The 13,653-nt window shown below is 33.5% G+C and overlaps 1 protein-coding gene across 1 annotated transcript in view; it reads right to left on the reverse strand.

Moving 5' to 3' along the window:
* LRP1B (LDL receptor related protein 1B) overlaps window positions 1-13,653 on the reverse strand; it is a 1,457,254-nt gene that overhangs the window by 169,836 nt on the left and 1,273,765 nt on the right. Inside the window, exons 63-66 of the mRNA XM_063085362.1 lie at window positions 13,257-13,350; window positions 8,061-8,177; window positions 7,822-7,941; window positions 6,272-6,391 (exon numbers count right to left, since the gene is read on the reverse strand). Of these exons, the coding sequence (XP_062941432.1) occupies window positions 6,272-6,391; window positions 7,822-7,941; window positions 8,061-8,177; window positions 13,257-13,350 (451 nt within the window). The remainder of the gene's footprint in view (window positions 1-6,271; window positions 6,392-7,821; window positions 7,942-8,060; window positions 8,178-13,256; window positions 13,351-13,653) is intronic.

Consider the following 13,653-nt stretch of genomic DNA (forward strand, 5'->3'; position numbering starts at 1 on the left):
TTCCTCCTCTTCTGGAATACCCATGACTTGAATATTTGAGTGCTTAAGGTTGTCTGATTTCTCTCTTAGATTTTCTGCAATGTTTTTAGTTCTTTTTCTTTTTGTCTGCCTGTGTTATTTCAAACAGCCTATTTTCAAGGTTGGAAGTTCTCTCTTCTGCTTCTGCAAGCCTGCTGGTTAAATTCTCTGTTGTGTTTTTTTATTTTGTTGAATGAATTCTTCAGCTCAGCAAACTCTGCTATATTCTCTTTCAGGGCATTGATTTCCTTGTACATTTCTTCTTTCAGGTCCTGTATACTTTTCCTCATATCATCATGTTGTCTAGGTGAGTTTTCTTGTATCTCACTTAGTTTTCTTAGAATTATCACTCAAAATTCCTTGTCAGACATTTCAAGGGCTTCTTGTTCTATAGGATCTAGAGCTTGAGAGTGATTACCCTTTGGTGGTGTATTTTCTTGATCTTTCATATTTCTGGTATCTTTCCTTTGATGTTTAGTCACTGGGGCTAGGGATTCCACAGTCCACTCATTTAACACCATTGTCTTGCTAGGATGCTGCTGGGCTGCCAATTTGGCACAGCTGCCTCAGTGTCTGCTCGGTCTCCCACTGGCACCTTGGGTGCATGGTTGCCTCCATTCTTGGGCCTCTCCGGGTAGGTGCCACTCTGGTCGGCACGCACTCCGCTAGGCTGGGGATGGAGTCTGGTGGTGGCATGGCCTACCTGCTGGGTTGCATGCTGGCACTGTAGGGCATGTGGTCTCCACAGATCTCGGGCCTCTCAGGCAGGGCATCTCTCTGGTCAGCACGCACTCGGCTGGGCTGGGGATAGAGTCCACTCCACGAACTTTTTGAAGCACCCTCATATTGTGAAACCACATTAGCAAATTTAAAATCTGTCTCCCAGCGACCTTTCTCAACAACTCTCCTGACACACCCAAGTCACACTCATGAGTCACAGCCAGATACAGGGATAAAGCATTTAAGGATGTTCCGATCATTTGCCTACTAGTCAGAGTATAGTACACACATTTGTAACCTGTATTTAAATTCAGGAAACACTGATTGAAAGCACTAAACAGGTGTCCTAACAAAATTCCTGTAACTATACTATTTTCCAAGACACAGGATTATCCTTTCCTGCATATAAAAGCACAGAACTTTTTCCCCATATATTATCTTGAAATCATGAAACTAATGTTTCTTAACTGCTATTCTAAGTGTAAGTTGATTCAAATTTTTGAAAATAACTAAATTAATAAATAACTAAATTCAAATATCAGTACCCAGGCTCTTCAGGCTCATGTCAGGCCCTACTGACTGGAGTGTTAACAGATGTTTTCACATCTGTTTGAAATGAACTTTCATTCTAGGTAACAATTAAAGCACCTAAACAGTGAACTGACATAGGTTCTACAAAATGTTTTATCCCTGATTTGCTAATCAACGTTTAATAATTGCAACATGTAGAAATAACCTTCAGTAGGGAAATGGATTAACAAATTGTGTTTACACATATTAATATACTGGAATACTAGAAAATGTTAAGCTTCAAAATAATATAGAAAATATATATACCATTTATGTAACCTTTTAAAATCCTATAAACTATTGGGTACAAATTAATGGATGTACACTTATACAGTAAAAATGAAAAACAAAATACATTTAAATGATACACAAGCACTTCAGGACAGTGGAAAGAGTAGAGGGGGAAAGGATAGAGATGGCCTTTAGGAGTTACTGTAGAAATTTGAATGTTTTAAAAGAGATATCTCAGGCCAAATGTTAAAATCTATTAAAAATAATACAGGGTGGGCTGGCCAGTTAGCTCAGCTGATTAGAGCACAGCCTTGTAAAACCAAGGTCAAGGGTTCAGCTCTCTGTACTGGCCAGGCAGCCAAAAAAAAAAAAAAAATACAGGGTACATACTATAAAACTTTCTGTAAAACAAATCTGTATGTTTGAAATATTCTATAATTTAATATGTACTTGCTTTAAGTTAAAAAAAAAAGTTTGTTATATTCTTATAGCTAAAGTAGCCTGATTCAAATTTCCTGGTCACACATTTAAGGGAAAATAAAAGCACAAGTTGACTGCTTCTATCTTTTGGTTTGACTGTGTTGAGTGTTATGTCAGAGAAATCAGGCTATGGAAAGTAAAGTTACTTTAGGAAATTCAAGTTCCCCTCACAAGCCTTCACTAGTGTGTTTACAGGTAGCACGTTAAATAAGGATAATTAGCTAAGCAACAGGTTATAAACCAAGACTTCTCAAAAGCAGCAAATGAAGCTGAACCAACTCTCTTTGATGACACAAAATTCTAGATTTAGGTGAAGGAATGCAGAAGAAAAAAGCAGAAAGCAAGACTACAGAGAGGAGTGAATGTAGCAGAACAAATGGTGGATTCTGGAAAGATTGGGCAAGAATGCAGAGTGGACCAGGAGAGCTCAGAAAAATTACAAAAAGAATGTTTCATAGGCATTGAGGGAAGTAAGAGTTTAAACTATAAACTGGGGACAGAAAACATAATGAAAAGACACAGATTCTGACACCATCTTATAAGAGTCAAATTGTAGAAAAGTTTAAACTCTCTTTACCAAGCAGAGGTATGAATCTAGAACAGATCTGTCAAATCCCTAAATCCTCAATTAGTTCCTAAAATAGAAAATGGCAGGCAGAGGGTGAAGAAAGTTTATAGTTGAGATTCCAAAAGAGTATCCTAGAGCTGCTACAATTGGGGTCTTCTATTTGTTTGGGTCAGGCATTCAAATCTGGTATTTGTCCAATATTGTATTAAATAGTAAATCAGCCTAACAAGAGCAGTCAACATCTACCATCCAAAAAAGTTGTATACCTGTACATTTTTAAAGCTTTTTTTGTCTGCTGATATAGAATTAAAAGAGAGTAAATGCCTTTAATTAAAAAAAGTAATTTTGTAAGAACTCTTAACAACTCACAAAATGAAGTCAGAACTATTTTACCATGACTATGAGGATAGTATAGATTTAAATCTTTACTTCTATAGAAATAGTGCTAAAAGATGTTTTTAAGGTATTTATTAATTTAGATCCAAATGTGACAAATGTAGCTTTTATAGATTCATAAATTTAGCCATATCAAAAATGAGGTATAATAAGATGGAAAATTATATAGTGAATTTAATTTTTAAAATTTATATCCAAAGTCTCACCAGGACTAGTTTATTGAGCCTGGACTCCTAAACTATGCTTAATCTATGTCTGTTCAAAACCTCCTTAAATTCTAGATCAGCATAAACTTTTCATACAGATTGAATTTTGTTAAATTTGCAAGTGCCCATAAGAGCACAAAAATTACACTGTGTTAAATTCCAGAATATATAAATGTAGAATAATTTTTAGAGTATCTATACATTTTTTTAGTTCCCTATACTACACCTGTATTTTTTTGTTTGTGTTAACTTACTTTGTTTCATGTTTCCATAGTGTCTCTCTCCCTGTCTCTTTCTCTTTCTTCTATGTTGTTTTTATTTATACAATTTAAAGCAAAGCAAAACAATATAAAACAGTTTCAGATAGGATATGTCAAGGTAGAATAAACAAACTACAGTGCTAAGACTTTAGAAGTGAAAGAATCCAATTAGACAGATAACTAAAGATAAATAAAAATATTGTGCTGGGAGATAAGAGGTAAGGGATAGGTGAACTCCAAGATTATAAGAAAATCATTCCTTAAATTTAACGCTGGTTAAGAAAGTAAGAAAGAGGCAATTAAATTGAAACTGGGTTGCAAATTGAGGTCTTGCAACAGGGAATAAACCAGTCGGTCCTCTACATTCTGCTGGGTCCTGCTACATCCTGAGGACACCAAAAGTGTGAAATAGTGAAACACTCATTTTTTTTTTAGACAAATTCCATTCCCAACAACAAAAAAAACACATAACAGATTCAAATGATAAGACCTTGGCATCATAAGGTTAACCTTTAAGAAGAGTTATGCAATCATTTTTTGTGGCCCTTCACCAATTTCTTGCTTAATTCCCTCTACCCCCCACCAGTCTCTCACCTCTGATAACCTCAGTTGTGTTCTCTTCTTCTGAAAGTTCAACATATTAATGTCATTGCTTCCTTCCTTCCTTCCTTCCTTCCTTCCTTCCTTCCTTTCTTCTTTCTTTCTTGCTTTCTATTTATTTGTTTTTAGTTGGGGTATTTCTCTTTCTGAGCCTGGCTTATTTCACTTAACATAATTTTCTTTAAGTTCATCCATGTTGCTATATTGAATAAACTAATTATCCTGATTTCAGCATCCTATATTGCACACAGGTATTGATATTCAACTCAGTATCCCACAGATATGTGCGATAAATTATGTTTCAATTAACAACAACAAAAAGAAGAGTTATCTTTCTTTCCATTCAATAAAAGTATCAAAAAGGGAAATAATCTCATGGGATGTTAACAGAATTAGAATAAATATGACATTTTTATATTTATTGAAGACAAAAGAAAGGGAAAGGAGGTGGCCTTATATCTACTTCAAAAATAAAAATTGTAAAATGCTATATTAAGATACAAAGTAGAGTTTTCTTTAAACTAAATTAGCACCTGTCCACAATGGAATTTTATAGTGAGTTTAAGGCAAATCAAGTAGCAACTCTCTCTTCCTGCCCCAATCTTTATGTATGTATGTGTATGCATGTATGCATATATATATATATATATATATATATATATATATATATATATATATATATATACTGGTTTGGAATTTATAATACTTGTGGCTGGGAGAATTCTATATAACTTCATTATTTAAAATATTTAAGTACTTTTTCTCTTTATCTAGAAAGAATAAAATGGTTTCATGCTGTGTCCACAGAGTTTCAAAGCAGGTGCTTTGGTGTCAAATAACCCTGGACTGAAGTCCCAGTTCCACTACATGCAAGACTTTGGGCAAGTTACAAAACCTCCTTGTGCCTCACTTTCCTTAATGATGAAATAGGGATAATAAAGAGATTAAATGAGGTAAACACTTTAAAGCCTTAAACACATTTCCTGGGCTATATGGTTAGCTCCAACTAAATATTAGGCATTATTATGCTGATGATGATTGATAATAATTAGTTTGAACAATGTAATCTGCCAAAAATAGTTAAAATCACACCAAAATGAGGAGGAGGAAGAAAAGCAAAATATAGAAATAACACTCCAGTCAAGAAATAATTCAGGGAGTTAATACGTCATCACCCACTTTGCTCTGGTAAACAAAAATACAGAAGACAACAGAGCAAACTAGCCAGTAATATAAACTAGTCTGTAAAAGTGCTTAGCAATTGTTATGGACAAATCAGTGATGAATGTGGTTTGAGGTTTTGTGACTTGATAGCACCTAAACTCATAGCACCTAAATGTTCTTCATTATTTTTATTTCTTCAATAAAAGTTAAATAAGAGTAGTGTATAATTTGGCAAATGAATTAAACACAATTCTCACTATGAAGCCTGGAAGTCTTATCTTTAGTTTGGACAAACTTTGTCTTTTCTAATCAATTACTTAATTAAATGCTTTTTGCTTCCCCAACAGTGCCAAGTTGGCATTTTCATCTACAAAACAGGCTCAATTAATGTTTAGTAAATGATGGTAAAATAAATCACACATAGCAACTACTCTTCATTTTCATCTCACTGCTGACATTTTCAAGATAGAGTCAAATACATTAAAGAAAATGAACATATTCTCCATTTCTGAAATGTTAATTAATTAATAATTATTGTAAATAAATAATTTATTTTAAATGAAAATATTAGTGTTTCAGAAGCAAATGCTAACTTAAGTGATTACTGTCATCTACTGAAACAGAATAGATGCTTTTATAGTCTTTTCCTTTTTTTTTCACTGTTTAATAATGAACAATAATCATTGAATGAATGAAGAATCTTGTGTTTTAAGTAGAAAAGTGAATTCTAGAAAAATATGAAATTGTTTCTACTCACTAAATGCTAATAATACCATGTGCACGTTCTAATAAAAAAGATGATGTTCTTAGCTTTTCATTCTGTATTTCATAAATAGTTTTGGGCTATACTAACCAATACTTATTCTTCCATCTTACCCCTACATGCTTTTTGTAAAATAGCTAACCTAAGTTTGTTATGAGTCTATGAACATAGAAACCAACTTTCTCATGTAAGACCTTAGTTTCATCAGAATTCTGTTCAAATTTGTTTCACTGTGGCCATCTCAGATGATGACGCAAATACAAATAAATAAGATCCATGGTCACAAAACACTCACCGCAGTTCGCTTCGTCTGACGCATCTGCACAGTCTGGATCCTCATCACAGACCCACAGCTTGGAAATGCAATGTTTAGTAGTTCTGCACTGGAAATAGTCTGGAGAACAGCTGTTTTCAGCTTAGGAGAAAAAATATCTATTAAATGTAGCTTTGGAGAACAGATAATTTATTTATAAAAAGTAATTAAACAGACATGTTTAAGGCAGTTTATTGTAAACATATCATCTTTTAATTAATAGGGCTCTGAAAGTAAGCAATTTTAACTTTCAATTACCAATAATGTACTCCTAATAACCTTTCCTGTAGAAATAAAGAAAACATATTTCTGTAATGATGTATTGATAAAAATCAGATTTTTAAAAAGAACTCTTGATTAGATTTTAGGAAATTAACTTCAAAAACAAAGATTTCAGTGCCTTTCAAAATAATTTTTTTCCAGATAAATTTAAGAATTTAAACATATGCACTTTTATAAACTGAAAAACAATAAAACTGGAAGACATTAACTGAATGAGGAAATAAAATGCGTAAAATTTATTTAAATCTTTAGGAGTTGTGTAGAGTTTTTCAGGGCAATGGTGAACAACCAACTCAGACTGTAAACTGCACCACAAATCCTAGTCAGTTTAATGGATCAGCTTCTAGAATGGCTAACCATAAAGAACTGGTACTGACTTTATTCTGAACGCACCATCTTAATCAAATTGCTGGATGACTGCACATTATTTACTGATAAAAGTTTTAGAGGAATAAAATAAAACCTCAGCAAGACAGAACTGTTGACAGCAGCTCTGCTGAAACCCTGATACTTGACAGGTGCTCTTCTTTCAGATCCTCTGTGTGTGTGTGTGTGTGTGTGTGTGTGTGTGTGTGTGTGTGTGTGTGCGCGCATGTATGCATATGGTGTAAACTACTTTGCCTTCAGTTAATGTAAGTTAATTTTTGATTGGAGATGAAAATACAAGGTGAACAGAATAAAAAATACTTTACTATAATTCTTCCAAATAGCCTGTTAATGTATATTAAATTGAGCATTATTTACAGTTTTTTATAAATAATTTTGTTAGGTTATTTGCCCAGATTTTGTATTTTTCATCATAGGTTTGATATGCATTTTAGGAGGGGGGCAATCTATAATTAAAATGGAGTTAATTTCAAGTAACTAATTAATCAATAGAAGTAAATTACCTGTATCTACATAATATAGGAAAAAATCAATTTATGGAAACAAAAAACAACGCATAATCAACTGTAATGTTGCTTTTGATGCTTCTCTTAAAGATGATGTTGATAAATGGATGTTCTTCATTTTTGTCAAAATCTCCAGGTAGCTTTTAAAGTAAAGATCACTTGTTTTAATTTTCTCTATTTTTTTATACAGAGCTTCTAAAATAATCTGTCCCAACTGGCACCTATTTATAATTATTTGACCATAATTTCTGTCTTTTTTTCTACACTGTATGAATTTATGAAGCATAATAATAATTTTTAGACCAATTTCAGTTGGGAGTCAAAAGCAAGAAAACAGAACATTTTGAGGTGACTTACGACAATCCCTTTCATCTTCCTCATCACCACAGTCATCTTGTCCATTACATCTCAGGTTTACTGGAATACATTTCTGGTTCTTGGTGCACTTGAACTGACCCGACAGGCAGACATGTGTGTCTAAAAGAGAGAGAGAACAAAGAATCTGACCTGAGACCTGTGTCTGAATTTAAATCAGTGCACACATAATTGGTTAAGAATTAGATGTATGTTCCTTCGTTAGGAATTGAATCACCTACCACAGTTGAGCTCGTCAGAATTATCTCCACAGTCATTCTCCCCATCACAGATGAAAGCAGGCAGAGCACAGAGTCCAGTTCCACACTGAAATCGTCCTGGCTGACATTTAAATTCAGCTAGAGGAGAGAACATATAGGTGTTGCGGGATGGCAATCTTAGCTAATGATTTCTTAAACAGAGCTTTTCAGACATTCAAAATATTCACTCTATTATTACATTAGACATATCCTAGAGCACAATGTGAATGCCTTACATCTAGATAGCTATTTGATTCGGACATGCAGCTAAACTATGAGCAACTCAGATGGCCTCCAGATTACAATTCATAAACTAACCATAAGAAAAAAGAAATTAATAACATATAAATATAAAAAATGTATTTTAAAAAATACATGCACCTTCATTTCAATGAAGTGTTATTGAGAGGTTAAGTTGCAGAATAAATTTATACTAATAAAAAAGCTGTTATTTCAATATCACTTTTTAAAAAATAATTTCTTCCTTATCGCTTTTCTTCCTGTAAAGTGCCTTTGACAGGTATGATCCGTCCTCAACGCATATTATCTAGCACTACTTACAGTAAATATTTCCTATGTCTATCACATCTTAAATAAGATTTATAATAGTCATTCCTTTAGTCCTATTATTATAATATATAAGGACAATATCTTGTAAACAGTAAATATTTTATATATTATACAAATATCATTATATTAAATAACTCCTAAATAATAATGCATATCCTTTTGTTATATTCTTTGAGTCTACTTAAGGCATAATAATAACAAAGAAACTATAAGTATCTACTTTGTGTCTGGCACTGGGCTAGACACTTTCACATACATTGATTAATTTAATTTCATTATAACCTTCTCACTTTAGCATCACCATGACCAATTCACAAATGAAGAAACTAAGTTTCATGGACATTAATAATTCACCCAAAGAGGTACAACTTTGAAGTGCCAGACTTGGAATTCAAATACAGATCTGACTCTGAAGTCTTCTCACAAACAATGTTGCTTACAGTAAAACACTTATCTTTTTACCAGTGATCCTAGTGTATGCTACTAATCATTGACTTTGAGATAAATAATATGTTCTTTACTAGTTCAAATCAGTGAATCAAACACTAATAAATGACATTTTAAACTTATTTGGGAAATAAATTTTGTGCATATAATTACAGAATTAATTAAATATTTAAGCATTCCTTAAAAAATAACTCAATATATGCTTTCCTTCCATAGAGTAAGAGAGTTCTAAAATGTTGAAAGTCATTTACCTTCGATCTGTAGTCACACTAAATGTTTAAATTCATGATACTTATTTTCTCATACTCTAAATGTATATATTTCCTCTCTTTCCTGTTCCTTCATATAACATTTCATTTAATATTCTTTTGCTAACAAAGCAATCCTCCTATAAAAAAGGGTTGCAAGTATTAAAGGAATGCCTGGGAAATAACGTGGAAGCCCATCTGACCTTCATATTTATTTCTAGAATGATCCTTGTTCTATAAAAGTATAATAGAATATGTTGTTACAAACTTATGATGTCTGAGAATTCTTAAAGCATCATTCTTAACTACAGTTATGCAAATAACATTACTTAAGTTTGCAAGTATGTAATCCTGAAATCAGGGTTTTCTGACTTCTTAAGGAAAGTTATTATAAGTATTGTCAGTGACTCTTAATGCCTACAAATTATGACAATGCAGATCCTCAAAAATAAAATCTAAATGCTTCACAGATTCATGTGTATCATTTTCCATCTCACCATGACTCTCAACATAAAATGCCATGCCTGCAGATGTTCAAAGCTATTAACCTATTAGCTATAAGTAAAATTTTGCTTCCTAAGAGGCCACAGAAATAATGTCACCAATAAAACCATGTGAGACTATTAGAAGAAAACAGGGGGAAAGCTTCATAATACATGTCTGGTCAAAGATTTTTTAAAGACAACCCCAAAAGTATAGGCAACAAAAGCAATAATAGACAAATGAAATTATACCAACTAAAAGCTTCTGTGCAGCAAAGAAAACAATTAACAGAGTGAATAAACAACCTAAAAAACAGGAGAAAATATTTTAAAATCATACATCTGATGAGGTATTAATATCTAAAATACAAGGAACTCAAACAACTCAATAGTAAGTAAACAAATAGCCTGACTAAAAAATGGTCTAAAGACAGACAGACATTTTTCTAAAGAAGACATACAAACGGCCAACAGGAATACGAAAAAATGCTCAACATCACTTCTCATAAAGGAAATGCAAATTAAAACTGCAAGGAGATACCACTTCGCACCTGTTAGAATGGGTATTACCAAAAACATGAAAGATAACAAATATTGGTGAGGATGGAGAAAAAAGGGAATTTTTATATACCATTGGTAGGAACGTAAATTAATACAGACATTAGGAAAAACAACATGAAGTTTCTCAAAAAATTAAAAATAGAACTACGATATGATCCAGCAATCTCACTCTTGGGTATGTATCCAAAGGAAATTAAATCAGTATATTAAAAAAATTCCTGCACTCTCATGTTTACTGTATCACTATTCACAATAGCCAAGATATGGAATTAACCAAAGTGTCCATCAACAGATAAATGGATAAAGAAAATGTGGTATACATAACAGAATACTATTCAGCCTTAAAAAGAAGAAAATCCTGTCATTTGTGACAACATGTATGAATCTGGAGGACACTATGTTAAGTAAAATAATCCAGGCAAAGAAAGACAAATACTGCATTATCACACTTATATATAGAATCTAAGAAAGTGAAACTCATAGAAACAGAGAGTTACATGGTAGTTAGCAGAGGCTGGGTGGAAAGGAACAGTAGAGTGGGGAAACGGGAGAGGTTAGTCAAACAACACAAAATTTCAATTAGGAGGAATAATTTCAAGAGATCTATTGTATATCATGGTGACTGTAGTTAGCAATGACATACTGTATACTAAAACATTGCTAAGAGAAACCAGCCCAGCAATGACCACCGAGCCACCACAGGAAGTGCCCTGGGCTCCCAACCCAGGGTGGTGGGGGGCCCAGGGCCTCAGCCACACACCCCTCCACCCACAACCAGCCCAGCAATAACTGAGCTGCCACTGGAAGCCCCCTGGTTTACCCTACCAAAATGAAGGGGTGCCACTGGCCTTGACTATGGCCCCCCTTCTTCTTCCTCCCCCCATCCTATTTTACTCCCCCTCCTCCCAACTGCTGTGCAATATCTTAGAATGTAAAAAAAGTAATAATATTAATTAATCAACTAATTAATTAATTTTTTAAAAAAGAAAAAAAATTGCTGAGAGTAGATTTTAAGTATTCTCACCACAAAAATGTATACATAATATATATATATTAAATAGCTCAGTGTTGCCATTCCAAAATGTATACATCAATGTATACAAAAATCATGTTGTACAATTTAAATATACAGTTTTACTTGTAAAATAAATAAATAAATAAATAAATGTAGATATTAGTATCTAGCTAGGATAGCGATCAAACAGAAACTCTTAAATACCAGATGTCTCTTTGTTTCCCCTCAAAATACACTAAAGCGATACCTGATCACCATATATTCTGAGAGTTGTTAAATGTGAAAACTCAATTATAGTAAATCTGAAGTTAAGTTTTCATACCACTATGGCTCCAGCATGAACTTTTGGTCAAGATTAAGACTAGACTTCAGAAGCCACAAATATTTTAGAAGGAAAACATTGGATGCTATTGATTTTGTCTACAGGTCATGTTGATGATACTTCCTCAATGAATCTGGGCAGCAAAGGTCATCTTCTTAGTACATGGGCTAAATTAACATATTCATTCTTGTTCATTTCTATGAATTACAAAGATAAGTTGTACTTACTTTATTTACTATATCATGAGAAAGTTCTACTGTGGGAAAAGTAATGACTTTCTCTGAATAAGTAAACCTCAGTGATGTCACCAAAATAATTTCCTGTTCCTCTGATACTCCTTTTAATTCAGTAATTTAAAAAAGAAGAAAAAGAAAGATTTGGGCATAATATTATGTCTATCTGACCTCGATACTACTCTTCACATGTTGTCTAACACAGTGAAAAAAAAAAACAACTATGTTTAAAAAAGTGAAATAGCAATGGATCTTGCAGTAACATAAAGATTATATCACAAAACACTGACTTTTTAAATTCTTTTTCTTCTCATTGAATTGATTACTTGTTGCTTTCAAACTTATAATTGAATTAGACGAAACAACATCAGTTGTGTGATAGACTTGGTGATAGTGACCAGAGAGAGGGAACACAGCTTATTTAAGTAACTATCTAGGGATCCTAAATTTGAAACATCTCTGTAATTAGGTGGTGGAAAGTTCAACAGCAGAAAGCAGCTAGCTTTCACAAAGACACTACACTGTCTTTCTTCAGTGCAAGCCTAAGGATCTGGAACTCAATTGTCAAGGCCAAATCATGGCACCCCACCACTGGGATGTTGAGGGAATTATCAAGATTGACTACAAACAACTTCAACTTGACAGGACAGTACTGGAGCCACCTGTGGAGTGAACTATAGAAGGCTATCAAGGAAAACGTCTGCCAATTGTCTATTACAACCAAAGTAATCAATGATAGCTAAAGAAAGTAACATCTAACAATGCTAATCACAGTCAGATGTTAAGACATAACTGGTGGTCACTCTAGGGCAACTTCTAAGAACATGTAAAATTGCCTAACAGCAAACTAATGATTTATATAGGAAATATCTGACCTTTAGGGAATTTTCAGTATTTTGACACTAACAAAAAAGTTGAAAGATTAAGTAGTATTCTCAATACTTGCTCATTTTTGCCTCTAATTTGGTGATATAGTAAGTCAAAATCATGCTAATTATTACTTTGCTGATCACTCTACATGAAGCAATATAGTTATTCCACAAGTAATCAAATTTGAGAAAGAAAAACAAACTAACACAAATTGGTGATGGTCTCATTCTAAATGTAACAATTATCTGAGACATACCCAAGACATCTGCAACAATTTTTGTTGTATTTTTAAAGACTGACATACAAAACCTTTTTACTTCAATTCTGGAAAGGTATCAGAAGGCAATACTTTAGATATAGCTTCAATTTTCCAGGCCCGGGATGTAAGGAACTCTAAATTCTAAATTCCAGTATTTGCCCATGTACTCACGACAGTCATCAGGTTCATCTGATCCATCACCACAGTCATCCACGGTGTCACATTTCCACCAGAATGGAATACATTTATCAGTTTTGCAACGAAACTTTAAAAAAAAGGGAGAAAAATGTTGAAGAACCCAACACAGCCATAACAGATATTTAAATCTCACCAGTTCTGCACATCCTAGTCTACTCTCTTGCTGCAAATGTGAACAATGGGCTCTTACAGCATTTTGCAATGGGGAATAAATGCACAACAAGCAGCAAAACGATCTGCCAGGAGAGCATGTTGTTCAAGAAAACCTCTTGAGATTTCCTGTGCACACAAACCAGTGCGCTTATATACATGTTGTCTGCAGGGCTGCTTGAGAGTAGAGCCACTGCTACAGAGACTCTGCAGCCCAAAA

Source organism: Cynocephalus volans, chromosome 1 (assembly GCF_027409185.1).
Source record: "Cynocephalus volans isolate mCynVol1 chromosome 1, mCynVol1.pri, whole genome shotgun sequence".
Classification (NCBI taxonomy): Eukaryota; Metazoa; Chordata; class Mammalia; order Dermoptera; family Cynocephalidae; genus Cynocephalus; species Cynocephalus volans.